General features: G+C 35.5%; 1 protein-coding gene across 2 annotated transcripts; it reads right to left on the bottom strand.

Annotated features, from left to right (window-relative positions):
* Positions 1-446: 446 nt before the first annotated feature.
* LOC117394390 (desmoplakin-like) lies at positions 447-27,435 on the bottom strand. Of its 2 annotated transcripts, none has more exons than XM_033992612.3 (24): positions 27,083-27,435; positions 25,303-25,396; positions 24,044-24,195; positions 21,091-21,241; positions 20,349-20,474; positions 20,190-20,243; positions 19,488-19,649; positions 18,895-18,999; positions 18,404-18,499; positions 17,874-17,999; positions 16,029-16,181; positions 14,661-14,815; positions 13,096-13,222; positions 12,632-12,818; positions 12,004-12,194; positions 11,486-11,664; positions 10,735-10,873; positions 10,355-10,548; positions 9,473-9,635; positions 9,131-9,214; positions 8,829-8,936; positions 8,535-8,633; positions 5,365-7,350; positions 447-3,958 (listed from the first exon to the last, which is right to left on the bottom strand). In XM_033992612.3, exons 1-24 carry the CDS (start codon positions 27,274-27,276, stop codon positions 776-778), a joined length of 8,208 nt encoding a protein of 2,735 aa, XP_033848503.3. In that variant the 5' UTR covers positions 27,277-27,435; the 3' UTR covers positions 447-775. The 2 variants fall into 2 exon arrangements, with proteins under 2 accessions (XP_033848503.3, XP_033848504.3); XM_033992613.3 differs by having other exon boundaries at positions 6,853-7,350; positions 27,083-27,434.

Here is a 27,435-nt window from a genome sequence, read left to right as displayed (position 1 = left end):
ATTATTTAAGAGTTGCATGCAGGCAACCCAGCTAAATAAAGAGCTATTTTTTCAACCTGAACTGCCTTGTGTCTATCATTACCAAGCACTGCAAACCACTTCGCCACAGGAACACATATAGCACAGCAACTATGGCTGCTGACTGTACCGTTAGAAAACAGGAGCACCATAGATAACCAATTAAAAAAAGTACCTAGAGGGCAGTTCTCAAACCCAAGACTGGGGACAGGAGCAGTCTTGAGTTTCAATCCGTGAAATATGTATTTGAATACATTTTAAAAATTAAGGATTCTTATTTCTCTCTCGCAGTTCCTGCTAGGTCAGCACAGCAAATTACAAGTTATGTTCCCTCAAATAGTAGGCAACTGCCCTATTAAGGTCACTGCTTGTTGGTTCCTTGTATAGCAAGGTTTTGCAGTATTTGAGAAAGAAAACAGACAGAAATATTTATTAAGAATGTTTTATTTCCATGCAAGTATTAATACATTGATACCACATTATGTAAATGTTGCAGTAAAATATGAAATCCCATTCCCATTTTGACTAAATGTTATGCTGATTATCTGTAACCTACCTACGCATACACAATTTGGATTATTTGCACTTTCTATTACTTTAAAAATACGATTCCCGTTACACCAAAAGCAGGATCTCAATTTATTGTATTGTTTTCAATTTTGAATAACACAAAGAAAAAAATGCAGTATGCCTACAAGTAATCTGTTTCTAAAATTCAAACATGCTTTAACACTAAATGCAGTTAAATGAAAGAATGCTAATTGCCAGTATAGTCGCTGCTATAAGATGAGACAGAATAGGATGAAGAGAGATCAACACTTCCTCGTCTGGACCCACTTCTTGAGCCAGTGCGTGACCCGGCACGGGAGCCTGAGCGGGATCCAGGTGCTGATGAAACATTGTAGGGACTACTGATGCCTTTGGAAGACATAGATGAAGCTTCCAGCATTCTCAAACCAGTCGTCTCTTCCACCATTGAACGGTCCATGGCATCCTTGTAGGAGATCTTCAGCTTGGTTTTTGGACATGTCAGGTTTCTTGGGTAACTGCTGGTATCTTGAAGTTTTACTGCAGTTCTCCCATCCACCATGCCTTTTCTGATGACTTCTTGCATAGATCTCCTTCCAGGCGTATCAGGTTCAATAAGGCCTCCTGTGAGATACTGGAATTCAAGGAAGCGCTGACCAGATTCATATGGCAACCACTTCTCTTTTATCGCGTCACCTACTGACATTTTTTTCTTATTTTTGACGTCTTCAAAACCGAGATATGCTTTCTCAGCAGGCTTCAATCTTTGGGCCATATCTTGGTCTATAATAGCCTGGCGCTCTGCCTCTTGCAGTGAAAGCTTTTTACCATTTGCAGGATTGATAATGCCTCCAGTACAGGCCTGAGCTTCTAACAGACGCTGCCCAGTGATGGAATCAACAATTGCTCGTCTAATACCTTCAGAGATAGTTATTTTTTCTAATGTTTCCGTATCAAATATAGCGGCAATAGGGCTGAGCTCCTCTACCTGTTCTAAAGGACTGGAAAAGGTAAACGACATACTGGAGGTACGTTTCTGTGAGGCACTTGGTGATGTTGCTGATGTCACTGATGTGCTCCGGCTTACAAGCTCATCGCTACTGGAACTTACAGTGGTCTCCCTATTGTACTTGCTGCTGATCATACCTGCAAACTGAGTGAGAGTAAGACTCCCAGATCGATACTTCTCCATTGATTTTTTGTCAATGATACCCTTATCTAATGAATCCTGAATGTCATGCTGAATGCCCGTTTTTCTGTCCACAAGGACTACTCTGGATGTACCATCAGATGCTGTGATTGTTATTTCTTCCCACTCGCATTCTTGACCAGAGAGCTCCAAGAAAGTTTCATAATCAATCAGATCCTTGTGATACGCTTCACGAACAGTCATTTCTTTTTGTGTATCCGGATCGACGATAACCACCCTGCGCTTACGAAGTGTATTCTTCTGGGTTGTTGTTATCTGCTTCTTCTTGTTCAATGGCAGGAGGCAGAGTCCTGTTACCTTGTCAATTATGCATCTTTCCTTTAGCTGCAAGTAGGTCAGATTCTCCTGAGTGTCTGGATCAAAGAAACCTTTGGTGTCATCATTTGGGTCAGACAAGATTTCATTCATCTCTTCATCGAAATAACCACGTTTGTATGCAATATTTACTTTTAAGCGATGACTAGCTTTTGGATCAATGATTCCACCGGTTGCAATCTGAGCTTCTAACAGACGAATGCCATGGCCCTTTTCAATTAATCCCATCTTCATGGCTTGAAACAAGGAAATGATATCCCCTGTTAATGGATCTTTGTACCCGGTGACAGCCTTCTCAGCAGACAAGAGTTTATCCTTGAACTCCCTACCAATCAACCCACTGTTAGAAGCTTTTTCCACTGTCATCAATGTATTATTAACTGGGTCAACCATAAAACCTGTTGCTGCTTGGGCTTCCAAAAGTTCAAGGGTTGTTCCGGGTCTAAGAAGACCTTCTTGCATTGCTTTGTAGATGCCAAGTGTTCTGCCATTTATTTCATCATAAATGCCTGCAATGGAACTTGAGCCTTGCAAGTATGGTCTAGCCTGTTCGTTAACTTCCTCTTCTGTAATTGTACCTGCTTCCAGAGCATTAGCAACATCTTTATTTACAATTCCTGAATCTACTAGTTCATCTAAACTAACAGGTTCTCTTAGCCCAATAAATGAAATTGTTTTCTTCAGTGCTGGCAGCAAAAGTAAACCTGTATGAAGTTCAACTCTACACTTTTCTTTCAAACGAGGGTAACTGATATTTTTCTTGGTAGCTGGATCGATATAACTCTTTGTATCAACTTGTGGATCAGTGAGGGCTCTGTAGAGATCGCCATCTATTAACCCACGATCAAGTGCAACATCTTTTGGTAGAAAGACACTGCTGACTGGGTCAATAACACCACCTGCTGCAACCTGTGCTTCCAACAAACGAATCGCAGTGTTTCTACTTATCATCTCTTTTTTCTTTGCTTGTCCAACTGAAATCAGCTTGCCTGTGTGTGGATCATTAAACCCAGTAGCGGCTGACTCGGCTGTAAGAAGTTTATCTTTATCTTCCCTATCTACAAGACCTCTTGCGTATGCAGCCTCAACGGTAAGTTTCTCATTTACTTTTGGGTCAATGATATGGCCAGTGGCAGCCTGTGCTTCCAGAAGCATCACTGCACTTTCTGGTTGAATAACTTTCTTGTTCTTGGCATCAGTGAATGACAACTTTTCTTTAGGTGTAAGAAAAATGCCAGCTATCACACCTGTACCTTTTAGACTTGGTTGAATGTCTAATGTGACTTCTTCTACTGTCTTCTGGCCTTTAATTAACTGGTCCAATGTAGCTTTATCAATAATCTTGCAATCATACAGCTGTTTAGCTGTAATCTTCCTGCGAATGCCATCGAACACAAGTTTTGAAGAATCTGTTTGGCAGATACAAGTAACTGGGCTTTGGCGAAGAGTACTGATTTCCTTTTCCATTTTTATGCGCTGGGATTGTAAATCTGACTTTTCTCTCTCTGCATCTTCAAGCCTACGCTTGTATCTTTCGTCAATAGCTTTTAGCTCTGCTAGGAGCCTATCAATTTCACTTTTCATGGAGTACCTATCCCTCTCATTCTTATCTTTCTCTAGATTATATTTTCTAACAAGTTCCTCTTTCATTTCACATTGATTCTTCCAGTAACTGAAGTCATTCTGAAGCTGCTTGTGTTCATCTTGCAGACGCAGCTTCAGGCGGGATTCAGAATCAAGTGTTGCTTTGACTCGACTGAGTTCATCTTCATATTTTTGCAGTCTTGTCTTATCCTGATCTAGCATTTTTATCTTCACCAAAAGCATTTCTTTTTCTTGCATAATTTCATTGTAGTGGGTTTGACTTTCGTGGATCATGTTGGATGACTGGGAAAAAAAAGAAAACAATAATACAGTTAAGTCAGAACCTGTTTATGAGCTTTATAGGTTTGGGGCCAAAATCTGTGTTCATTTTTTTTAGTTAGTAAGTTAACAAAGCTAGATTACTGCAAGTGTACGATGAAGTTATGCACTTGCATTAATCCAGATGAAATAAAAAAAAGATGGCCGTTCAGTTGAAACTTGCAATTAAATTGCTTTTATACAAGGTTCTGGATGTTGGTTGGATGTGACTTTATACCAAATTATTATTATTATTATTATTTATAAAAATTAAAAGAAAATGTGAAAAAGTACTCAAGTTATTGTGGTAACATTGTCTTGGAATACAGATGACAAAAGACAATGACAGTATGAACTCTCATTGGTATGAGGTAAAAAGGGTAAAATTAACGGACGGTAATATAAGAGAAACCCAAACCACACCTTCCCACTGAATCAGTTACAGATGTAATATGGAACAAACAGAAGGAACTACCACCATTGAATACATTTAGAACGGCATGAGAATAAAAGGTTTGTGAAGCACAGAAAACTAATCTAAAAGTTTATAAAAAAAGTGTTTTTGCCAAGAAAATAAAGACTTGCAGAGAGAGAAGAAATAGGTAAAATGAACACAAGTTATAGCTATCTCTAAAAAGGGTAATTCAATGTGAAATTATTATACCAGGGTGCAATTGCTTTTGAATAAAATTGGGTTTGTCCAGTGGGTCCCTAGAGAAAACAAAGCACACTGATTGGTGAATTCCTCATACTGTACAATTAAATTTCTACAGAAACACAAAAGCTTTGGTTCTGTCATTTCAGGTTTGCAGTTAACGTTTCTCCTGTGTTTAATATTTTGGGACTAGAGACAGCAAAATAGGCTATGGGAATTACACTGTCCTTTCACTGAATGTGTCAACAAGTTTTAAAGGTTTACAAAACTTGAAAATGTTGCTGAATTTATCATTCAAGGTTGTTTGTTTTTTTTTAAACTATTTTGTCTGCTTACTTTTTTTTGCAGCCAACACAGATGACTTGTTTCCAGCAGACTTTGTGAAATACTGAAATAATGATGGTATTACCCAGTGTTGATTTCACATGGAATGACCAAAAGTGAAATTTTGAATTAACCCTTTGTTTGTCAATGAGTCAGCGCTTATCCACAATGTGTAATATAGTTTAGAATTCAATATATACGAAGCCCTCAATTATTGTTGATGTAAGCAAAGAACATGCACGCAAAAAACAGAAAAGCTATAGCAAAGAACAAGCATGCAAAATTAAAAGTGTGTTATTGAAAAAAGTTATTTAAATCATATGTGCTTTGCTTTCATTGGTACAACACATACATTATATATATATATATATATATATATATATATATATATATATATATTAAAATGGTATACCTCCATAATTTGTTTCTGAAATTTTTCAATTTCCAGTCTGAACTTCTCCCTTTCCTTTGACAATTCATTAACGAGCCCCTGGAGCTCAAGTGTCCTTTTGCTGCTCGTCTGCAGCTGAAGCTGTAGCTCAGAAATCAGAGCAGTTTTATCACTATCAGAGTTATCTTTATTCATTTTCATGTCATCCAATTCTTGTCTCAGGTTCCTTAGCTCCTCTTCTAACCTCAAACGCTTTTTGGTGAGGTTCTGAGTGAGGGACTGCAGCCTGTCTATTTCAGATTTGTTGTCGTTCACAATCTTACTCTTTTCTTCTATTGTTCTGTACAATTGCTCATTTCTCTGATTGGCTTCTTTTACATTCTCCTGCTCCAGGAGAAGCTTGCGCTGCAAGGCTTTCAGTTCAGCTGTCAGGAGGTTAAGTTCATCAGTGGTGCGTTGCTTTTCCTTCAGGGTCTTATCCAAGGACTCCTGTTGACCCTTTAGGTTTTGCTCACTCCTTTGCTTTACAATGGAGACTTCTTCAATCTTCAGTCTGAGCTGATTGATTGTATTGGTATGTTCTTTGCATGCAGATCTCATTTGCTCTAGATCTTCTTCTAACCTTTTTCGCTTGGAGCTCTCTTCCAAAGCAGCTTTTTTATGCACAGCAAGCTCATCCTCTAGTTTTTCTTTTATAAATTTGATTTCTTTTAAGCTGTTTTGAAACTGAGCAGCATCTTGCTCAGCTCTGTTTTTCTCTCTGGATACCTTGTCCAGATTAACCCTAATAACATTCAGCTCTTGCTCTGAGATCTTTAGTTTTTGAACTGTTTCAGTGTAATATGTGTTGTTTTTCTGCAGATCAATTTGAGATTGTTTCAGTTTATCATTTTCACACTCTATGGCTTTCCTCTTTCTTGATTCCTCTTCTAACAACTTTTTCAGTGTCTCAATCTCTCTGACCTTGTCTTGAATTGCCTTTGAGGTATCTTGCATGGACTCCTTATACCTTGAGCTTTCATCAGACTGCTTTTTGTTAATTGTCTGTATCTCTACAATTAACTCTTTCCTCTTTCTTGATTCCTCTTCTAACAACCGTTCGAGCCGCTCGATGTCCTTGGCTTTATCTTGAACAGCCTTTGAGGCATCTTGCAAAGATTCTTTATATCTCATGCTTTCTTCAGACCGAAGTTTGGTAATTGTATGTATCTCCATCTCTAGCTCCTTTCTCTTTCTAGATTCATCTGAACAAGTTGCTTTTTGCTGATTAACAGCCTCTTCAGTTTTCCTCCAGCGCAGCTCTATTTCTGAGATTGAGTTTTTTAATCTCTGTACTTCTTCTGCAAGGTCCCTCTTTTCTGCTAGAGCTCTTTCAAGCTGCAGCTTAAAATCTCTCGATTCCTCATTTTTTTGCATGGTTATTTGTTGAATGGTTGTCTTTGTAACATGGGTCTCTGACTCGTAGGATTTCCTAAGATTACTAATTTCTTGATTATGTTGGTTTCTTACCTTTGACATCTCAATTTCAAATTCCCTCTTCCGTGCTGCCTCGTCCTGAAGTTGGTTTTTCAGCCTTTCGATCTCTCGCTCTCTGTCCTTCACGGTCTTCTCGATGTCTATCTTTTGCCAATTCAAATCATCCAGCTCCTTTTTCATTTTCTTTACGGTGAGATCATAGTCTTCCTGGTGTTGCGAATACCTATCTTCAGAGAGTTTTCTCTTTCTCCTTTCCTCATCAATCTCTAAAGTGAGCCTTGTTATCTTTTCATTCAGCTCCTTCATCTGGTTGTAAGTGCTGTCCAGTTTCTGCTTGGCAGAGCCGCTCTCCAGTTCATATTTTTTTTTGATAATCTCCAGGGACAGCAGCTTTTCCCTGTACTCGTTGCACTCTGACTGATATTTAGATAGGTTTTGATCCAGAAACATATTCTTGTTGGAGTTGTCAAGATTCGCATCTTTGGCAAGCCTCAGCTCCTCCTCCAAAAGGTCAATTTTGGTGTTCCTCATCTGAACAATTAAAAATGGAAATTTCCTGTCAAATAGTTATGCAACTTCACATATAAATTAACATTTTTAACCCATAACTGCTGGGGTGAAATGAGGTACAAAAGCAACACAATTACTGTGGTGGGCCTTTCAAGCCAAGGCAATGCACAGGCATTACATAAAACAATGAAGGTGCAGAGCATTATGAGACTGCAATAAAAGCAAAATGAACAAATGGGTGTATACCTTTGCATGAGGACACACAGCAGTTAAGGGTTAAACCAAAGAGGCTTTTATCAAATGATTTCTAGTCATGAAGGCTGTTAGGGATGTGCTTAAACATATGGGTAAAATCACTTTCCTTTTAACCCTGCAATGCTAAGGTGTGGTGAAACACACCTAGAAGGAAACATGTTTGTATTACACAAGACTGTGGATTGGGGTAGGGCATTTCTATACCCAACTGTTAGAATAGGGTTTATTAAATGTGTATTTTGCACATTTCAGTCAGACAGTGATTCAGTGTTTAGAGGATGAAATAAATAAATACATATTTAGCAGTTTTTCATGTGGGTGGTGTATCTACAGAAACAAATGGAAATAAGGAAAGTACAATTACTGTAGCAGTCCAGGGTTAATAGGTTTTCGATGTAAACCTTCTTATAATGGGGTTTTAACATAATTATTAGCATATTATATTGTAATTATTGCACATAACACTACACGATTGTTGAATATTACTATTTTGTAGCCATCGTATTGCATGGGAAGACAGATCTGAAGTACATCCCCCAATAGCAGCTGTATGTAGAGGATTGCACAGCCAACAAAATAGTGAAAATAAAAGCTACATAAACCCTATTGAAAGCTGCATGGTCCCACAATGCTCAATTTTATACTAAAACATGATAAATGCTTCTCCCCCCATGAAGTATGCTTGCCTCATTGTGAACTAAACAGGTACTACCTGCAGTGGTGGTAAACATGTTTATGAATGCTTATTGTTTCTGAAGTTCAGGAAGCAGAATAAAGTAAAGAAATGTGTTTGCTATAATGATAGTCTCACCATGGTGTCCTAAGTTTATAATAATACAAATGAAAACTATATCTGCAATGCATCATTAATTTGCTATGATGTAACAGTTAAATTTGTATTTTAAATTTAGAAATATATATTTCTATTTTGTTATTATTTGTGTACTTACCTTGAGCTCTTCTGTGCTTTTAAGCATTTCACCCAGGAACTTATAGTAGTCACTGGACCTTGTGAGGAGTTCAATATAACGTGCTTGCAGATCTGCAGACTGAAAACAAAACAAGCTAATTTAACAGTTTATATAGACAGTTTAAAACTGTGCTTGGGGGTGGGGGGGAAACACCTAAATGATACAGAATACAAATCCAGTGTATCATTTCCATGGGTCCACTGTTCTGTTTCATAACAGCTTGTCAAACTGATAGAATGTGTAAATATTTCAATATAATATTTAACACAATACCTCTTGTAATATGACAGTTGAGGGCGACCGCAGCATTGTCTTCTTAATAGGTATATTCAGCAGTGTGTCCAAGCCTGCACTGTATGATGCTAACTGGAGCTCATAATCCTGTGTATGTAAATGGAACAATTTTGCTTTGAAGCCAGTAACAGATATCATAATTCACAAGTGAGAAATAAATGAAATTATGCTGCAAAATAAAATCAGCAAAAGGTATATTTTGAGGGGTTCATAAAAGCTTAAAGCAAACATAACATTCTAACACGGTTGAAAATTAAAAAAAAAAAAAAAAAAACTCTTACCTTTATTGCGCTTGCACTTAACTCTGCATTCTTCTGAACGTCTTCAACTGTGCCTCTCTTGCTTTTAATTTCGGTGAGCAGAGCCTGTCCGTTATAAACAAAAGGTATAAATACTGTAATTGTCAAAAGATTACAAGAAAAGTATAGAAGACTGCCTGAAAAAGGAAAGCTTTTGAGGTTGATATTAATTAACCTGTAACAATTTCCTTAGGATATAAGCAGTGCGTAAGACCAAGTTAGCCAATCATCAAAATGTTTGACGTGCTCTTAAAATCTCTGATATAAAGTGCACATAGAATCTCACTTCCCCATCTTCTTAAGCTGCTGTAAAACCAAACATACCTTCTGTTCATTAATTCGTTCCACGATGACCTTTGGCTCATCAAATCTAGTGGCCTCCAGGGTATCCTGCCGACGACGGGTATCATCAATCCACTTACTGAGCGTCCCGCTTATTCCTCTGTATTGTTTAAGTTGTCTCATCTGGCTCTCCAAGTCCACATATCTGAAAAAAGAGATTCATTCAACAACCTGGTTCGGGTAACTCAAAGTAGGCAATCATATTGGTTTTCATAGAGTCAACTGTATTGAATGCTGTGGTGGTGGTTTTGTCCACTAGTCAATACTGTAAAATAATCACAAGTAAAATATGTTTTTTTGTTTTTTTTTTGGAATGAGGAAATCAAAAGCCTTGTGTTGTTAGGATTATACTAAAAAAGAACACAGGTGGTGGAGTATTTGGTTTTAGGGCTCCTGAATTATGGAATTGGCTGCCTGTTCCCTTATGGGAGGCACCATCTGTTGCAGTTTTTAAAACACGACTGAACACAAGCTTTTATAATCTATTGTTCACATCTTAATATTAAGTCATGTTTTTACTCTGTATTGTATTGCATTTTAATTAGTTTGTGTATTAATTGTTTTAATGTTTGCTATTGCTTGTATAGTGTCAATAATTACTGTTATGTTGTACTTGTGAAGCGCCTTGAGACAATTTATTGTGAAGGGTGCTATATCAAATAAAGATTGATTGATTGACACTAATCTAGAACTGAAATCAGTTAAATACAGACAGCTAATTCGAAGATAATATAATTATTAATACAAAGTATTTTAAACAACGAAAATGCACGGCAGACATTATCGGCAACATTTCATTGGGAGCTCAATAATGACATCTGAAATGACTGACTGATTAATTAAAGAAGATGTTTTAAAACCCACCTGTTGTCAATCTGTGTCTGGATCCTACGCCAGCGATCTGACATCTGGCCCGCTTTCTCTCTGTACTTAGAAAGGTCGATATCACACTTGTGAAAAGATTCATCAATCTGACCATTGTGGTACACAGCCTTCTGTAGCTCATCTTCCATGGACTTCATGAGGTCTCTTTTCTGATCCACATCTGCTCTCATTTGCTGGTAAAATTCAAATATATAAGTTTAAAACACTTCCTTTTTTTTTTTTTTTTTTAAATGATGCATGAGTCGATTTTTATACAAAATGATAAATTTTTACAATGATTGTACAAACTGGTACACTACACCTATTCATATGGTTAATGCTTTTGATAGTGAATTCTCAAGATACAGTGCTTGGGTTACCTTTAATGTCTCCCTGTAGGCCTCTACTTTAGAGACGTCCAGAGAAATGGTTTCCTCTTCTGTGAGCCTGGCCTCATACATTTTGATAGTATCTTCAGCTTGTGCCATACTTTGAAATAGAGCCCGAAGTGCCTTTAGTCTATAACAGACAGAATAAAATTGTTACTAAGGTGCAAGTAATGCATTTTCTCCTATACATCCATTCAGTATTGCATTTATTCTTTTATTTCATTTACATAAAAAAAACACTACATTTAAGATAATTCCATACAATAAATGTGCAACAACTTCAATAAACTAATTATATTAATTTGGTGTTAAAGTACCCATTTATTACAATACCAATGCAAAATATTGTCGCCACTAACATACTTTGCACAAAATGCGTATAATCCTTGCAATCATTTTCTTAAGTTCAAATCTTGTAGTGGTTAGGGCTAGGGCTCGGGACTCTTGACCAGAGGGTTGTGAGTTAAATCCCAGGTAGGGGACATTGCTGCTGTACCCTTGAGCAAGGTACTTTACTTTATAAATGGGTAATTGTAGGTAAAAATAATGCGATATCTTGTAACAATTGGCGTCTGCTAAGAAATAAATAATAATATTAAAAACAATCTATGCATCCCTTGCAACATCTAGCATTACATTGGTGCACATTAATTCCATCCTGTGTCATTCTTGCTTTACACTTTCATTAAGTGGTCCTGCATGTCTTTGGGTGTCGGCTTACTGGAAAACACTGCATCCTTACCTTTCCAAATAGGATCCAGAAAAAGAATCTAGGTTTGACAGTTTTCTGTTTATGAAAGCAACCTCTCCATTCAGAAAGTTTATGGTGTCAGGATCCTTAATCTGAGAAAGTTGTTTTAAATTGCTCTCCCTTATTCTCATGAAATCATCTCGGATTTTGTCTAATTCTCCTTGTATGCCCTGTTTTAAAAGACATGAGAGTGCTTAAATGAATTGGGAAAAGGCAGTTTTATTCCTGAAGACATCTTACCAGAAAAAACGTAATCATAAAAAGAAAAACAACGTTGGCTCCTATTAAAAGATTTTACAGATCCGAACATTGGAAACACACCACGTAAATACTGTTTACTCATGGTATCTTCAACATACATTTTACATTTAAAAAATAATTAAATAATAACATCATCTTTCTTTCTTAACAAAGCCTTGAGCTCTGCTTTACTCTATTACAAGATAAAGGTTCTAAAAACGTAAGGAGTGAAATTTGTAGTTGTCACAATGTGAAGTGAAATGCCATACCTCCAGAGTGGTTATCCTGTTGTAACAGTCCCTCACTGTGTCTTCGCTCAGTGGGATGTGAATGTGCTGGGTCATTCCAGACTCGCTATATTCCAGACGCACACGAAGCTTCTGCAAGTCCGACAGAAGGCTCGGACTGATCTGGCTATGACTGGTCACTGGATTTTTGTTGTCTACATTTGTACCAGGTTCTGTGATTGCAACCAAATACATTTAAGACATTTTATAGCATGGCTTGAATCTGTCATTTTTTCAGCAAGAAACAAGATGGCTTCAATGCAAAATATTTTAAAAAGAAAATAAAAAATCCCTTTCTAAAAATATCTGCAGAAGGTTTTTGCGACGTGCAATATTTGGTGGTTTTGTTTTTATTTTTTCCCCTAAAGAACAAAATGATAAATGAATGAACATAAGCTAAATTAATCTCTGGTCCTGCATTTTTTTCTTTCCTGGTTTGTTATTTTTTTACCCTTTTTAATAAGAAGTAAAATAAGTAATAAGTAATACATTAAACTTCTGTCTTTTGTTTAGTAATTCACGTTATTTACAATTTGTTTTACAAAATAGCCACCCACAGACATCTTTCATGGCGGCACTATAAAAATCAGAAACTAAAATCTTTGCTTACTGGTGGTGGGAAGTTGTATAATCAATTTTTCGTAGTATTCTGTTGCACCACTGCAACTATCCTGTATCTGCTTTTTATCTTCTTCACCAAACATCTCTGAGCCCCGGCTGTCCCTCAGAAATTCTTGGTAGTGCTTCTCCAGGTTCTTGATAATCAGACGATAATCTTCAGCACGCATTGTCTGGAGCTGAATTTAAAAACACAGGGCGATCAATTGGACAACTTTTTTTCACATTTTATGATATTCATAGTTCTAATTATGAAAGATTTAAGAACATTTACTGTAATAATGACAACAGTGCAGTCTATAATTTAAAAAAAAGACTTTCATTAGTAGTAGAGAAGCAGATTTGTTTTTTTACAGACTGTTTTCTTTTCACAATACATATGTATTCTGAACATTTTCATCAACTATGGCTTCTCTTGGCTTATAATTTTGCCTGCTAAGCCTGCTCAACTCTTACCGTAGTGATTGTCAAGGAGCGGATTTTCTCAATGTCCATCATACAGTATTTCCAGGATATAAGACTCTTCATGTTGATATACAGTTGGTTACAAATTGACATAATGGCTTCATGGTACTGATCAATCCTATGGAGTGGGGAGGGATAAAAAAAGCTCTTAGTCTGACTGGTATCACCAAGTAATTTCAAGAGTGTATTTATAATGTATTTATTATTATTATTATTTATTATTATTATTATTATTATTATTATTATTTATTTCTTAGCAGACACCCTTATCCAGGGCGACTTACAGTTGTTACAAGATATCACATTATACATTATTTCACATTATACAGATATCGCATTATCTTACATACAATTACCCATTTATACAGTTGGGTTTTTACTGGCAAGTATGTATATTTTCACTTAAGACTTAACTGCAAAACAAGCTTTATATTTCAAATTGTATACCAAATTATTCTGGTCTTTATAAACCAAGTAGAAACTAAAACAAAGTGTAACACCAGGAGATGGGAATTTAAAAAAAAATATTTATCTTAAAATGTTTAATTTAAACTTTCTAATGTCCCTGCCCGGAAGCTGAGGTCCTTTGACTCTGGCCTGCTTGTTAGTGCACCACACTTGGAGAACGCTCATTTAGCTTCATGGTTCAGACTCTGGAACTCTCTCCCAGCTTTAGTGCGTGATGCTCCCACCGTAGTAAGCTTTAAATCAGCTCTCAAGACCCACTTGCTCTCTCTTGCTTTCCATGCTCTTTAAGCCTGATATCTGTTATTAGCTGTTGTGTCTTTGCTACTGCTGATTTTTCTCTATCTTATTCTCATGATTCTATATGACATCACATACTGTTATGTCTCTGCTACTTCTCTTCTTTCACTGTATCTTCTTACGATTCTGTATCACATACGCACCCACAATGTTTTAGAATTTTCACATCCTAGCCTTGTATTTAATGCATTATGCTTTGTTTTTCACTGAATTTAATGTATTATGCTTTGTTTTTTTACTGTATCTTGTAAAGCACTTTGTGATGGTGGTCCACTATGAAAGGTGCTATATAAAATAAAGATTGATTGATTGACTGATTGATTGATTGATAAGCCCTTTACACTATAGCTGACAGATGTCTGCAGAACAATCTGAAATCTGCCTACCAAGGTATATTTAAAAAAATTGTGCTTATCACAGTATATAAAAAAAATCATGCTTACCACAGTATATAAAAAAATGTATGCTTACCAAAGTATATAAAAAAATCATGCTTGCAAATTAAACTTTATAATGTCTTTCTGTATTTTATAAAATCAAGCAAGTATGTATATTTTCACTTAAGACTTAACTGCAAAACAAGCTTTATATTTCAAATTGTATACCAAATTATTCTGGTCTTTATAAACCAAGTAGAAACTAAAACAAAGTATAACACCAGGAGATGGGAATTTTTAAAAAAATATTTATCTTAAAATGTTCTAATTATTCAATCGGAAATGGAATGGCCGATTGCGTGGTACAAAGATGCAGATTAATGTGAACTGTTCCAAGTCCAGCAGTTAACTTACTTGGTAGCGATGCTAGTACACAGTGGATTGGGGGGAGGGACGATGAGACAAACTGAAGGAACCATCATCTCCAGTCCCCCAGGACCAGTCACCTGCCACTTGCTGCGCTGTGAATTATCTACCAAGATTCCTTCATCGCCTTTTCGGATTGTTTTCTGGCAGCGAGAAAAGAGGGATACTGAACAGGTTATATTGTATACAAGGTAGTGCTGGTACAAATATCCGAATGAACATTTTTTTGATATGTATTCGAAAGCAAAAAAAAAAATGCCTGTGTCCGTCAGAAATTATTTTATCTGTGTGAGATTTTCTATATATTGTCGTGGAGGCCGGTGGTGGGATTTACTCTGCTGGAGCCGCTGCTCGCTTTTCCTTGCTTGTCACCTGCTTGCCATTGTCATTGCTGCTGCTGTGAGTCTGGGGCGTGTCCCGACGGTGTCCCATGGGCAGGCATGGAGCAGTGAGGGGGTGTTCTCCTGGTACGCTAAAATCAGCCCTACGCACTATTTGCTAAATAAAAGAGCTACCTATTTTGGAAGATAAAAGTTGTACACTTGGATTCTTACCGATGCTACAATGTATAATATATTTAAGAAACAAGTCCATCGGGGTCTGTTTCTGTCTGCAATATGATACAGGTTATACTTGCAAAAGAAATTATTCATATAGTAATCAACGTTTTTATTTTCTTTCATGAGGCAATCCTAGTTAAGTGAAATGCAAAAAAGAGAAATAAAACTGAGTAAATATATTATGCATATTACTTTATGAAAATGTGTCTATGGCCACTTTGTTTATTGCGAAGACACAACAATGGCAGGGATTATTTAAAACAAAATGCTTTATCTACTTTGTTTTTACTTGAAATACACACAAGATTTAACTACTGTATCGCTTTCTTTGTTTTGTAGTTAATTCATAAGGGTAAAATAAGGCCTTTTTTGCTTCTGGGATATTTTTCAACTTTAATACAATGTTACATGTAATGGCTTTGATAATGTTTTGAAATCGAATATACAAACGAATATCCGAACATGAAAACTCCACGTTCGTCCCAGCACTAATATAAGGTGTTTGTTACAGTTAAATGCCATAAAGTCGAACAAACAAGAACAATACAATCTACCCTTTTTATCCAAATTACCCTCTTATCCAAAATAGAGATACATCCCAAATCCAATTCTGCTGTAAAGTTGGGAGAATCTACAGTTTTTTCCCCAGTGAAACAACTGTAAAAAGAAAAGCATGCATCTATCACAAGAGGTCTCAGTTTCTAAGAAATACCAAAAAGCTGTCCTGGACCATACATACAATCCTTAAACTATGGTATATAACCTATGACATTTGCACTTCGCGTCTTTTACTAACCTGGTCCTGTTTGAAGTCACATAGGGCCTTCAGAATGACAGGGCTGCTGCTTTTGTAGTCTGGGTTACGAGGCCTCAGCTGCACAATGTTCTTGGACTTGCTCACCAGATTGCGGACCTGCCTTCTGTATTCCAACATATTTTCTTTCTCTTTCTGCAGGTTAAGACGTAGGAAAGGGACCACTTAGAAGCGCCTTTGGCCACGTATTTATTTCTCCCTGGTTTATATATTCCAGTTCATTATAGAAACATTTGTGAACACATAAATGTAATATCATGAAATTCAATGGATTAAATCTACAGTGACTCACCATTATGTTAATTTTGCACTAAACTATACATCGTTGATGTATGTTTGCAACATTCTTTCACATTTCAGCTTCTGTGCATTTTGTGCCTACTTTATCTGATAGCAAACATTGCTGAATTGTTTGTTTAGCTGTTAAAGGAACAACCTTCCTTCCCACCTCAAACATGCTTAACACTGTACACTGGTAGGGAAATGGCTAATACCAGAACTGCGTCTTAACAGCTGCACAAAATAACCAAGACTTGCTTGAACCTTCTCTCACCCACAAGGGTAGGATACTGATAAGAATTTATAAGCTTGTAAAGCTGTTTTGTTCAAGTTAGGTTTATACATAGTTATAACACTCCTAGACAGTTAAATATATTTACCGTAAAACTTAAAATAATCGCCTGTCTGAAATACGTGCCAGGTCTGCTGGCAAATATTGTAAATAAACGCCGGGTCTCTGTCATTGCCATTGAAGCTGAGGAGGAGCTTGAGCGTAATGAACTGCTAATAAGTGAATGCGATGAAAGTGACTCTCAGGATTAATAAATAATAATAATAGAAAACATAATTTAAGGTAGGCCTACATGTAATATTTGTTTGCTACAGTTATTACATTACTAAAAGTTTTGATAATTTGTGTGCTGAAAGTAGGCCAGATACAAACCTCTTGGTGTATTTGTTGTATTAACAGTGTACAAGTTTGAGATTAAACAATACATTATTTTTGATAATGATATTCTCTTATATTATTCATTTTTAAAAACATTTTAGAAGTTTGTATTATTATTATTAGTATTATTATTATTATGCTGTAAGCATAGCCTACACGCCTGTGTTCTGATATCTACAGGGTGGTCTTAGTTGATTTAACTGTTAATAATAATAATAATAATAATAATAATAATAATAATAATAATAATAATAATAATAATTAGTAGGTCTAATTCTGTTTTTAAATAAAATTCATACTTCTACTTGTTCATTTTACAGCGTTTTGCATACTGTATCCTTGTTAACCACTGCATATAAAAAGACCGTAATAATACTTTCGCTTTACAAAACTGGTTCTTAGTTTCCACTGCCACACAACCTTTTAACAAAGTTGCTGGAATGTTTAAATTGAGTTACAATGTTGCTATAATGTTGTGTATTAGCTTCTCAATAGCCACATGAAGCATGTGAAGCTAGTGATCTAATATAATCGCCGGTCTCCAATACGCACCGGGTCTGCTGGCAAGCATTGTAAATAAATGCCAGAGGCGTTTAATTTAAGTTTTACGGTAAACCATATGTAACAATACTGCATTCTTTTAATACAAGAAAAGAGAGAAGTACAAAATGAGGTTGCAAATCTCAAGAGATGACAAGTTTTAACCACAAGGGGGCTGTTCAACACCTAAACATCAATAAATGTCTATGCTTACTCAACCCACCCCCCACCCCCCCATTTAAAAAAAAAAAATAAATTAGTAGTAGTAATCTTTTCTTTTTGTAATCTTCCCCGTCAATAAAAAACAGTGTTTGTTTTTGGTGTAATAAAAGCAATACCTCCAGCTCCTTAATTAAATCCAGTATGTGAGGCAGAGACATGTTCTTGTCACACTGGAACTGCTTCCTAATAGTTTCCTGTTGTTTCTTGAGGTGACTTTCAGTTGCCTGAGCTTCGTCAAAAAACTAAAAAATGCAATGAAACAAAGGTAAAAAAAAAGAGTTAACGTATGAAATGGAGTTATATGCAAGGTTCGTGCTTCAAATGTAATTATATCATTCAATGTACTTTTCAAATCAACTTTTAGTGACTCCTCAGTGATTCAGTCATTAGCTCAAAAAACAGTGAAAGGGGTATTTCTATTATCTAAACAGATCTTAATACTGCTGCCCTTTAAGTTTCCATTAATCCCTTTGGTGTTTTCCCACAGTTGATTTATGGGACCCCTTAATAGCATTACTTAATAGAATAAATATATGGTGAAAGATGTTTGCGATAGAGGTTTCCGAGTATTAGGGCAGCAGCATTTAGATCATTACAGTAGAACCCAATTTGTTTGTACACAATGCAAAGACACTGAGAGATTTACCTGGAAGTAGGCAGAATTTTCCTTTAGGTGAACATCAATGCACTTTGTGATCTGAAGAATCCAACTCCACTGTGTCTGCAGGGTGTCCATGTATGCCTTAGGAAACAACAAATAATCTGAATTAATCTCACTGTCCCTGGTCAACATGTGCCAAATTTAAAAATCCTTAATGCAATCACTCTGCCAATACAGCTATCCCTCGTTCAGTTTGAGAAAACTGCACCAGTGCAGATATTGACAGTTAAAGCCTTGGGGGGAAACCTTAAGTAAAAACAGAATAGCAGGTAATGATTATAAGAGAAATGTATGTTCCAGTGGTTATGAATAAATGAAAATGCACAGTATTTATTAATGATTTATAGATAATTTGCACCTCATTAAGAAAACGTAATCTGAAAAGTACATTTCCATTAAGTACAATAAGGTAGGACATGTGGCTTAATAACCTTAAGATACAGACACTATATATGTTGGTTGTTCCCTCGACTCACCTCAATCTTGTCAGAAGCAGGGTGGTTATTTCTGAGCATGAGATCAACTTTTTGTTTGAGTTTGTTCAGCTGTTTTTCCTTCTCCTCTAACAAGCTCATCAGTTTCTGGAAAACAGAAATCAAATCTAATTACAATGGAAATCTAGGCAAATGTATTCCTTTACAGGGGCTGGTCTCATGACCGGTGCTTGGTGTACCACATTTGCAGCATCTGGTCTCTAGCATCAGAAACTAAAAACTTGCCAGTGTTACAGGTGATCAGAAAATACTGATTGGTTTATTTACATAATCCTGCAAATATAGTCTGTGACTAAAATGTTTTGGTGCCGACATGAGGAATGGGAAGTGCAATGGTGATACTGTAGGTTGTTGTGTTAAAAAGGCCTTGTAACAAAATCATCAATTTAATGAAGAATATCATTTTTACATACAGATACTGAGCAACATAAATGGAAATGTAACTAATTGATTCTTGGGTAGATATATATCCACGCTTTACAGAAATCATCTTTTTTTTTTTTTCCTTTTTGGTCCTGCAACCTAGGAGAATGCCAGCCTTGGAACTGCACACAGCATTCAAAGGGTTTGCTTACCGAGTAATCCTCCTGCTTCTTGGCAATAGCAGTGTTCTTGTTGCTCCAGTCATAAACCAGCTCCTCCTCTTCTCGCTCATTCACCCACATGATCTCTTTAGATATTTCCTCAATGATATTCTGCAGTTGCCTAAGCTGATCATTTCTCTCATTGGACATTTTCTGAGAAAAAGGAAGAAATGCACCATGAATAAGTTTCGGTTAGCTGTGATTTAGCACTGGAGAATGAAGGTCTGTGCACCTCTGCAATTACACCCAAGAACTTCCCTCTGGAGGGTAGAAATGTATTTGTCCATATACCCTCACATTCTGGTACCCAGTTTCATCATACCCTTTTCCATAGATAAATGTAAAAATGCAACAAGTGTAACCTAGCTAGGCATAACTATGGTTTTGTAATAGGATTGTCAAAACACATTTTTAATATTCTGTAACATGTGGCTAATTTTAAAAAGACGGTTATGACCACTTACATTAAACAGAAAACACGCCACCTTCTTTGTGAACACATTGTATAAAAAGCTATAATTGTTGCTCACTGTATACACTATCAACACATTTCTTCCCTTCCCCCCTACCACAGAAGTGGATAGGATAGATCACTTCAAGATGTACTTGTCAAGAACAGAGAAAAGGTCAATGAATGTATAGAGAAAATGTAACTAAGTCAAACTGTATATAAAAAAGGAATCCTTCTCTTACTATCACAGAGTCGAATTCTAGCTCCAGAGTATTCAAAGCAGCTTTGTTGCCCATCTGAAGAAAAAAATAGGGAGGCAAAGACCAGATTATTATTATAAAAAGACACAATGTTTAAGTATGAACTTTTTGATGTGACTGACACTATTTATTGAAACGTACCACATCTGCTCTGGCCCTTTGTATTTCGGGAGCCCGTTCAAGTGTATTATGGAATTTCTTATGGGTGTAAATTTGTTGTTCGATAGCTGAGGAGTCATCCCCAAATGGTGAAGTTTCTATTAAGCGCTGTGGAACAAAATTGTTAATTAATTTGTTGTTACAGCAGTATAAAAAATACTTAAGGCCTACCTTTTGGAATAGTTTAATTAGAAAGCCATCACAAAAGCTACATCAGTATGCTTTTTATTTTATTTATTATTTTTTTTACATCAAGAATTCTTTAATGGCAGCATGACATTTTGAAGAAAAAAAAAAAAAAATGTTTTACACTTAACAGTAAAAAGAAGATTTACACCCTGCAACTTAATGGTGTACAAATGTAGGGACACACCTATAATTACAGCTTGGCAAGCTTCCCTCGGTTTTACCACAGTCTTATGCAAGAGTAATGTTTTCTTAACAGGGATCAATATGCAGTTGCATCATACCTTGGGTCACTACAAATTTAAACCAACCATGTTTATCATCAATATAAAATGTTTCTTAGTACGGACATAAATACATCATTTTCATATTACCGCTATCAGTGTTGTGCAAAAGCAGATCACTAGAGGTTAAGTTCATTTGGTTTGCTGTAACCCACCAACCCATATTAATTACTTTCCAAATATGTGTATGCTTTTAATTGATAGTATACAAAAAAAATTAAAACCTTGAACCCATAACCGAAACAAATATTTACCTTCTGTTGTGCTACCCAGGCCATAGCATCTTGGAAGCTTGCATTAGAGTCAGCCCATGATCCAGTACTCTTTCTTTGAATTGTATGAGTTTTTCGGATACCATTGAAGGCATAGTGTACGTTACGTAATTGTTCTTTTAACTGAATATACCTGAAAAACAGAAAGAAAAAAAAACATTTCACCTTGTCCTTTCAGGAGGCCTTGGTGGGCAGTTATAAATATATAAAAACCTATAAATACCTCCAATGTTTGGATTCAAACACAGGCTCCCTTGAGAAAGATATGTACAACATATCGAAACGTTGGGCAGCTGGCTCTTTGAGCTAAAATATATATATATATATATATATATATATATATATATATATATATATATATTAAATCAATCAAGTACAGTGTCAAAAGTACATCTGTGTACAAATGTCATCCCATGAATAGAACATAAGGCATAGGACTTTTTTGGACAGTTTGAGCATTTGTGAACATGGGGAATGGTAGAGAACGACTTTGAAAACTGACATAAAATGCATATTCTGCACGTATTCAGAACATGCCGTTATAAAATGTGTTTAAAAAAGTACAGGAATTCAAACGTGAATTTCTGTGACTCATACTCTACTGTTATTCTTGAGATCTGTAAATAAAATAATGTTTACAGCACTATAGTATCAAAATGCTATAAATAATACAGTATGCATATTGAAAGTGGGTATGAAGGACTACAGTGCACACATAGCTTTGAAGCCGTTTTGAATATTACACAGTATTACAGTAATGTATTTTAAAAAGAAACATTGAAAGTTTATTATTAATACAATAAGGAAAAATGCACACCCAACAATGCATAATAAGGCTTTAATTCTATCAAGGGTTTCTGGTGACATAAATCATAAGAGCATTAGCTTTGGTGTATATTTGCTATAATACATGGCTACAAAAAAGGCAGAAATGATTTTACTAGCAGTGTTTATTTTAAACAGTTGAAGAATAAGTGTTGAGAATAACACAAATGAATTTTAAACTTAGTATTTGTATTTTGTTAAAACTTTTTTGGGTGGGAGGTGGGGTGCATGTGAAAACTACATAAGAATCAGACTAGAAAATTCACAGAGGGCATGTTGCTCAGGTAATTTCTTACTAAACATATACTATAAATTTACTTGCACTATTCTGCTCTTCCACAAATGTCTGCAGGTCATTGTTGTTTGTTTTGGTATTGACGGTGGTTTGCTGCATTCATAGACTTTGTTTTGTAAAAAATGTATTTGCAATTTTATTATCAACCTTATTATACAAGGGCAAGCTTATCATGCACAGGTCTTGCACCATAACGGTGTATAATGAGATAATAAAGACAATAAAGTTTAAAGGAAAACTGTTAACCATGTATTAGAATACTAGTAATAATAAATATAATAGTGTCGTAGTTGTTGTTGCTAATTAGACATCAATGTAATCGTAAGACGCCGTCCAATCTACACGGCAGTCTATTTCAGATTTGGTCTCTTTAAACTGCTGCTCTGAAAAACTACTTCTTACTGCAATTAAAATGTCATCCATGAAGATTTGTACATGAGAAAATGATGCATTCTGCAGTTCTTTTTTAAGTTTTGTCAAGACCTTCTTTGTGACAAATAGTGGCCATTTTAGGCTGTAAAAGTAACAGGCTTTTGCTGTTCTCTATGCCCTATTGTACAGAGCAGCCCTATAAATCTTCCTGTTCATTCTTTGGTTCCTCCAGCTTTATTGTTGCGCGGTGAATGCTTTTCCCACAGTAACAGGGTGACGTGGTAAAGTAACTGCATCACCACCCTGTACATCCACCATGTTCTTTTTTATTATTATAGAATTGAAGCACGTACTTAAGGTTTTGCCAATTGATCAATGAGTTAAATTAAATATAATAGACATAAACCACTGAAAAGTCATCACTTTCATTAAATACTTAAAATCAGTTTTGAAATAATGAATGGATTTACTGAGTCAGTGGTCTTTAAGAACTCTTTCAGATCACTGTTGTGTAAAGGTTTGGTATTACAGGTAGTTTTAAATAAACATACAGGTATATGCAATGTTCATGGTAAAAATACACACAAACCACCACCATCTTGCTTTCACATTGCACTTACACAAATTTGAGTTTGTTTGGTGCATTTGTCCATGCTTTCAGACACAGTATTCAGTTTAAAAAAACCCAAAAAACTGGCCAAATAAACCAACTCAAATAAAACAAACAATGGTACAACATAGTAAAATGTAGCTGATTATAACTGTGGGCTTTTTGTTTGTTTTTATTTATTTATTAATAATTATAAAAATGTGAATATTATAGGAAGACATACATTGTAATGTGTTTTAAAGATTATTTCTTATATAATCTTTTATTGCTGTGAAGAATTCTCACAATTTCAAAATATCAATAGTATTTTTATGTAGAAAACTAAAATGTGATGGTGGATCCCTCATGTTTATCTTGTCCCTGCTCTATTTGAAGGTGGAGGGGAATAGCACTATAGATTGTTTTTCATAGCATAGAACAAAAGAGCTGAGTAAAAGTTAAAATAAAATAAATAAGTGATGAGAAAGCAACCACCATATTGTTTAAAATTATTTTGGACATAACATAACAAAATGTAATAACCCCCTACAAATATTTCCACTGCTGAACCAGATCATAAATTGTATGCCATTTGGGTAACATCTGACTTCAAAATTTCTATGATTCTATAAGTTAAAATTTTGATCAGAAACACCGAAAATTAATTTATGCAAGAAATCCTTTCGATTTCCAAGTAGAATACTTTTTTGTAAGCGTGCACTCTCAATAGTCCTTTTGTACAATAATGTTTAGTATGGTACTGTAGCTGAGTCATTTAGTTAAATAAATGTCAAAGGTTGAAAGTGTAAACAGCATTGAAGGTTTTCAGGATTTATAAAAAGACTATTGTTTACCCAATCTGCAGTGCGTCTGCAGGCTGACCCATTTGTGACAGGTCTCTCATACTCATGTCAATTCGTCCAGTGAGATCATTTGCCATTTCAATGCAGTTCTCTGTTTCCCTACTGTACTTTGGAGGCTGTCCAGCATCAGTATACCTCTTATCCTAAAATGCAAACATTTGGAAGTTAGAAATGAAAAAGAATAAGTACAAATTTCCCAGAAAATAATATGAGCACCGCAAAGAAACTAGTACAGAGTACTGTCGGCAAAAACTGATAAACCTATTTCTACTAGATGGGTGGACACATGTATTTTTAGATTTAAACAGAAAAAAATATAAAAGGATTGTATTAATCAGTTTTAACCCAACTTAAAAGATATCTGAAACTTTGTTTTTTTTTTAAACCATTACAAAAGATGTTTAATGCGCAACAAACAGCTCATTACTTAAGAGGAGGTGCATCTTGGATTTACTGTACATGATGAACTAACTAAGTTTCAACAGTTAAAAAAATAAAATTGATTATATTAAAATTTGAGAACTTGTGTGAATTTGTATAGTGTTTTGACAATGAACATGCACACATCACTAAAGCCCCTTTCATACTGGCATGTTCTACCTGGGTCAGGACCCAGGGTCATGCAGGTCGGCTACGCGATTTCACACTGCCTTTGATAAAGCAGGGTTAACCTGGCTGACAGACACAAGTATACAATGCACGTATCAATGCCCCAGAAGCAGCTTGTTACAGACGCTTCCATCCAAGCTTCTCTGGATTGAACCGTCGGCCCAAATGTTGATCAGAGCAAATGTTTCTTTATCCCTGCTGCAATATGGCTCATGCTCTGTCTAAATCAAAAAAAATATGGCTAAATAGAATAAACAGAAATGTTCCTTGCAGAAGTGAAACCTTCACGCAGGTGTAGCTGTTTGTTATTGCATTGGCACACAAACGGCCGTCATGCATTTTGTCTCACTCAACCCGGGTCAAAGCGTGTCGACCCACACACTGAGGTGGATCACTAGGACCCGGGTTAACCCAGGTACGTGGTTTTACACTACGCAGGATTGTGACCCGGGTAGGCAGAACCCAGGTAGGAGTGCCAGTGTGAAAGGGGCATAAGTCATCTTGTGCATAGTATGCTGTGGTTGGCTCATGACAACATGATTTATAAATGTCTTTAAATAAAACATGACATATTTCAGGAAAAGGGCGCACACCGAACAAGCTGTTGACCATTAATTTTTTAGAGGGAGCAATGCACTTACCGATTGTATTAAAAACTCTGCTTTGTTCAGGCTTTCACTGCATAGTCTCATCAACTCTTGAATTTTGTTCTGGCGCACAAAGTAATCTCCTTGGCTGGAGAAAGTAAACAAGACATGCAGTAGCATAATGTGAGCTTTTCTTTACACAAATAGTTTTCTTGATATTTGAATGATATGGGGGAAAGGCGTAGAACAGGTACAAATGAATAACCAAAAATAAATAACTAGGACATACTAAATTACCTGCACATATTGTATACAGCTTTATCCATTTGTAAAATGATTACATACCTAAAAAATATTTTGCCAAAATATGATCAATTGAATGTATAAATGCTGTGTACTCTATTCACAGAATTTACCTTTTTTTTTATTTGACATTTTAAAATGTTTTTGTCATTTTTTTTATTGGTTTGTCTTTTTTAACATGTGTTCAATCAATTAAAACTATTGAAATATATATATATATATATATATATATATATATATATATATATATATATATATATATATATATATGAAACTGTTACAATGCAAAGGGCTGTCTTGAAAAATAAAACATGTCCTTGAAAAAAAGTACACAATTTGTTCCATCTTTAAAATAATGGTTTCTCAATGTTAACTAATGTACACAATACCAAATTTTACAAGAAAAGCTTTACAGGTCAATGTCTAAATATTGGTGTAATGTTCGAACAGTTTTTCTTTTTTAACAGACAACACATCTCTAAATACACGTCCCCAAAACAGGTGTTTTATATATATATATATATATATATATATATATATATATATATAGGCAATAACTTCATATTCTGCAGAGTATTATAATAACACAAATCAGCACATAATAAGCTGCCTTAAAACAATGCAATTATCTCACAAACACTAACAATTATTTTGTATTGAACATGTGTTTACTTTTTACTGCTACAATTTTTAATAGGACATACATACACTTAAATGTGTTTTTGCAGATTAGAGTACAAACAAGCCTGTGGTCACTTTGGGTTTTTATAGGCTATAATCAAACTAAATAGCGAATTGTTTTATTTTAACAAATTTCACAAATTAGATATTAAAAGAATAGCCTTGCTGTAACCTACAATGTTTCTTAGTGATTTATTTGTGCATTTTATGTTACTTGAACTAGAAAGAAACTTTACATCATACCTCTAAACAAAAAAAATAATTAAATGGAGAGCATGTAACAAATTGCGTACATTCTTTATTCGTTTTTAATGTAATTTAATAATTAAAGTTGATGACAAAATAAACCAAACGCCCATTTTGTACAGTACGATCAACTAGTACAAAAACTGGCTTCAGATTTCACTTCCTGATTAGAACATAAAAAAAATTATTTAAATACATGCAATAACATTATTATTATTATGTTTGTAAATACAACAAAATACTGTTTGTAATAATCGCATTGTGAAAGACTTGCGATTCACTCATTTAAGTGTAAAAAGTAAATATTTAACTACCCATTTTTCCTTTCTCCAAACTTTAGGTCAATACAATAGTCATTTGAGTCCTGATATCAAACTACTGACAGTAGAATTTGTACTAAAAATAAGAAAACACAAAATAAGCCATTTCAGTGTTTTAAAAAAAGTACGTGCGCAACAAGTGATCAGTACAAGGTTAACCTAATTAAATATTCATGACTGAAAGTGTTTTTTTTTTTCATTGCTGATATGTTAGCTACATTTTTATTACTAGTTACTGTCGAAGAAGACTTCTTCGTTTACAAAGTATGTTAAAAAATACAGACCCTCCGATGACTTGTTGACCTCCACCCTTGAAGCTCTCCCTTCCCACTGTATATTCAGTGTGATATTCCTGCTGATGGCCATTGCCTCTGGGTCCCTCGCTCCTTTGGGAGAAAGAGCTGGTGTTTATATCGGGCCTGGAATTGCTTCTTCTTCCCATTGAATTGAGCATGGTTTCGGAGCCATATCTACTCATTTTGACCTCCCCATACAAGTCAACAGGCTTTTCTTAAACAGTACCAGTTCAGATGCGATATAGGTGAAAAAAGTCGATGAAAATTAACCAACACAGGAAACAGCAGGTAAAATATGCACCTTCACTGTCTGTATGCGCACAGCGACTGGCGATTGAAGA

The sequence above is a fragment of the Acipenser ruthenus genome, chromosome 3, assembly GCF_902713425.1.
Source record: "Acipenser ruthenus chromosome 3, fAciRut3.2 maternal haplotype, whole genome shotgun sequence".
Lineage (NCBI taxonomy): Eukaryota > Metazoa > Chordata > Actinopteri > Acipenseriformes > Acipenseridae > Acipenser > Acipenser ruthenus.
The sequence above is the reverse complement of the archived record's forward strand: the minus strand, read 5'-3'. Positions and strand labels throughout refer to the sequence as shown.

Excerpts from the sequence above, each read along its gene's own strand:
- LOC117394390 (XM_033992612.3), bottom strand. The coding sequence starts at position 27,276 with ATGAGTAGATATGGCTCCGAAACCATGCTCAATTCAATGGGAAGAAGA. Across the intron at positions 21,242-24,043 it reads GCAGACGCACTGCAGATTGG|GTATATTCAGTTAAAAGAAC; the intron begins GTAAACAATAGT and ends TCTGTTTTTCAG. Across the intron at positions 19,000-19,487 it reads AGAAGCAGGAGGATTACTCG|AAACTGATGAGCTTGTTAGA; the intron begins GTAAGCAAACCC and ends TCTGTTTTCCAG.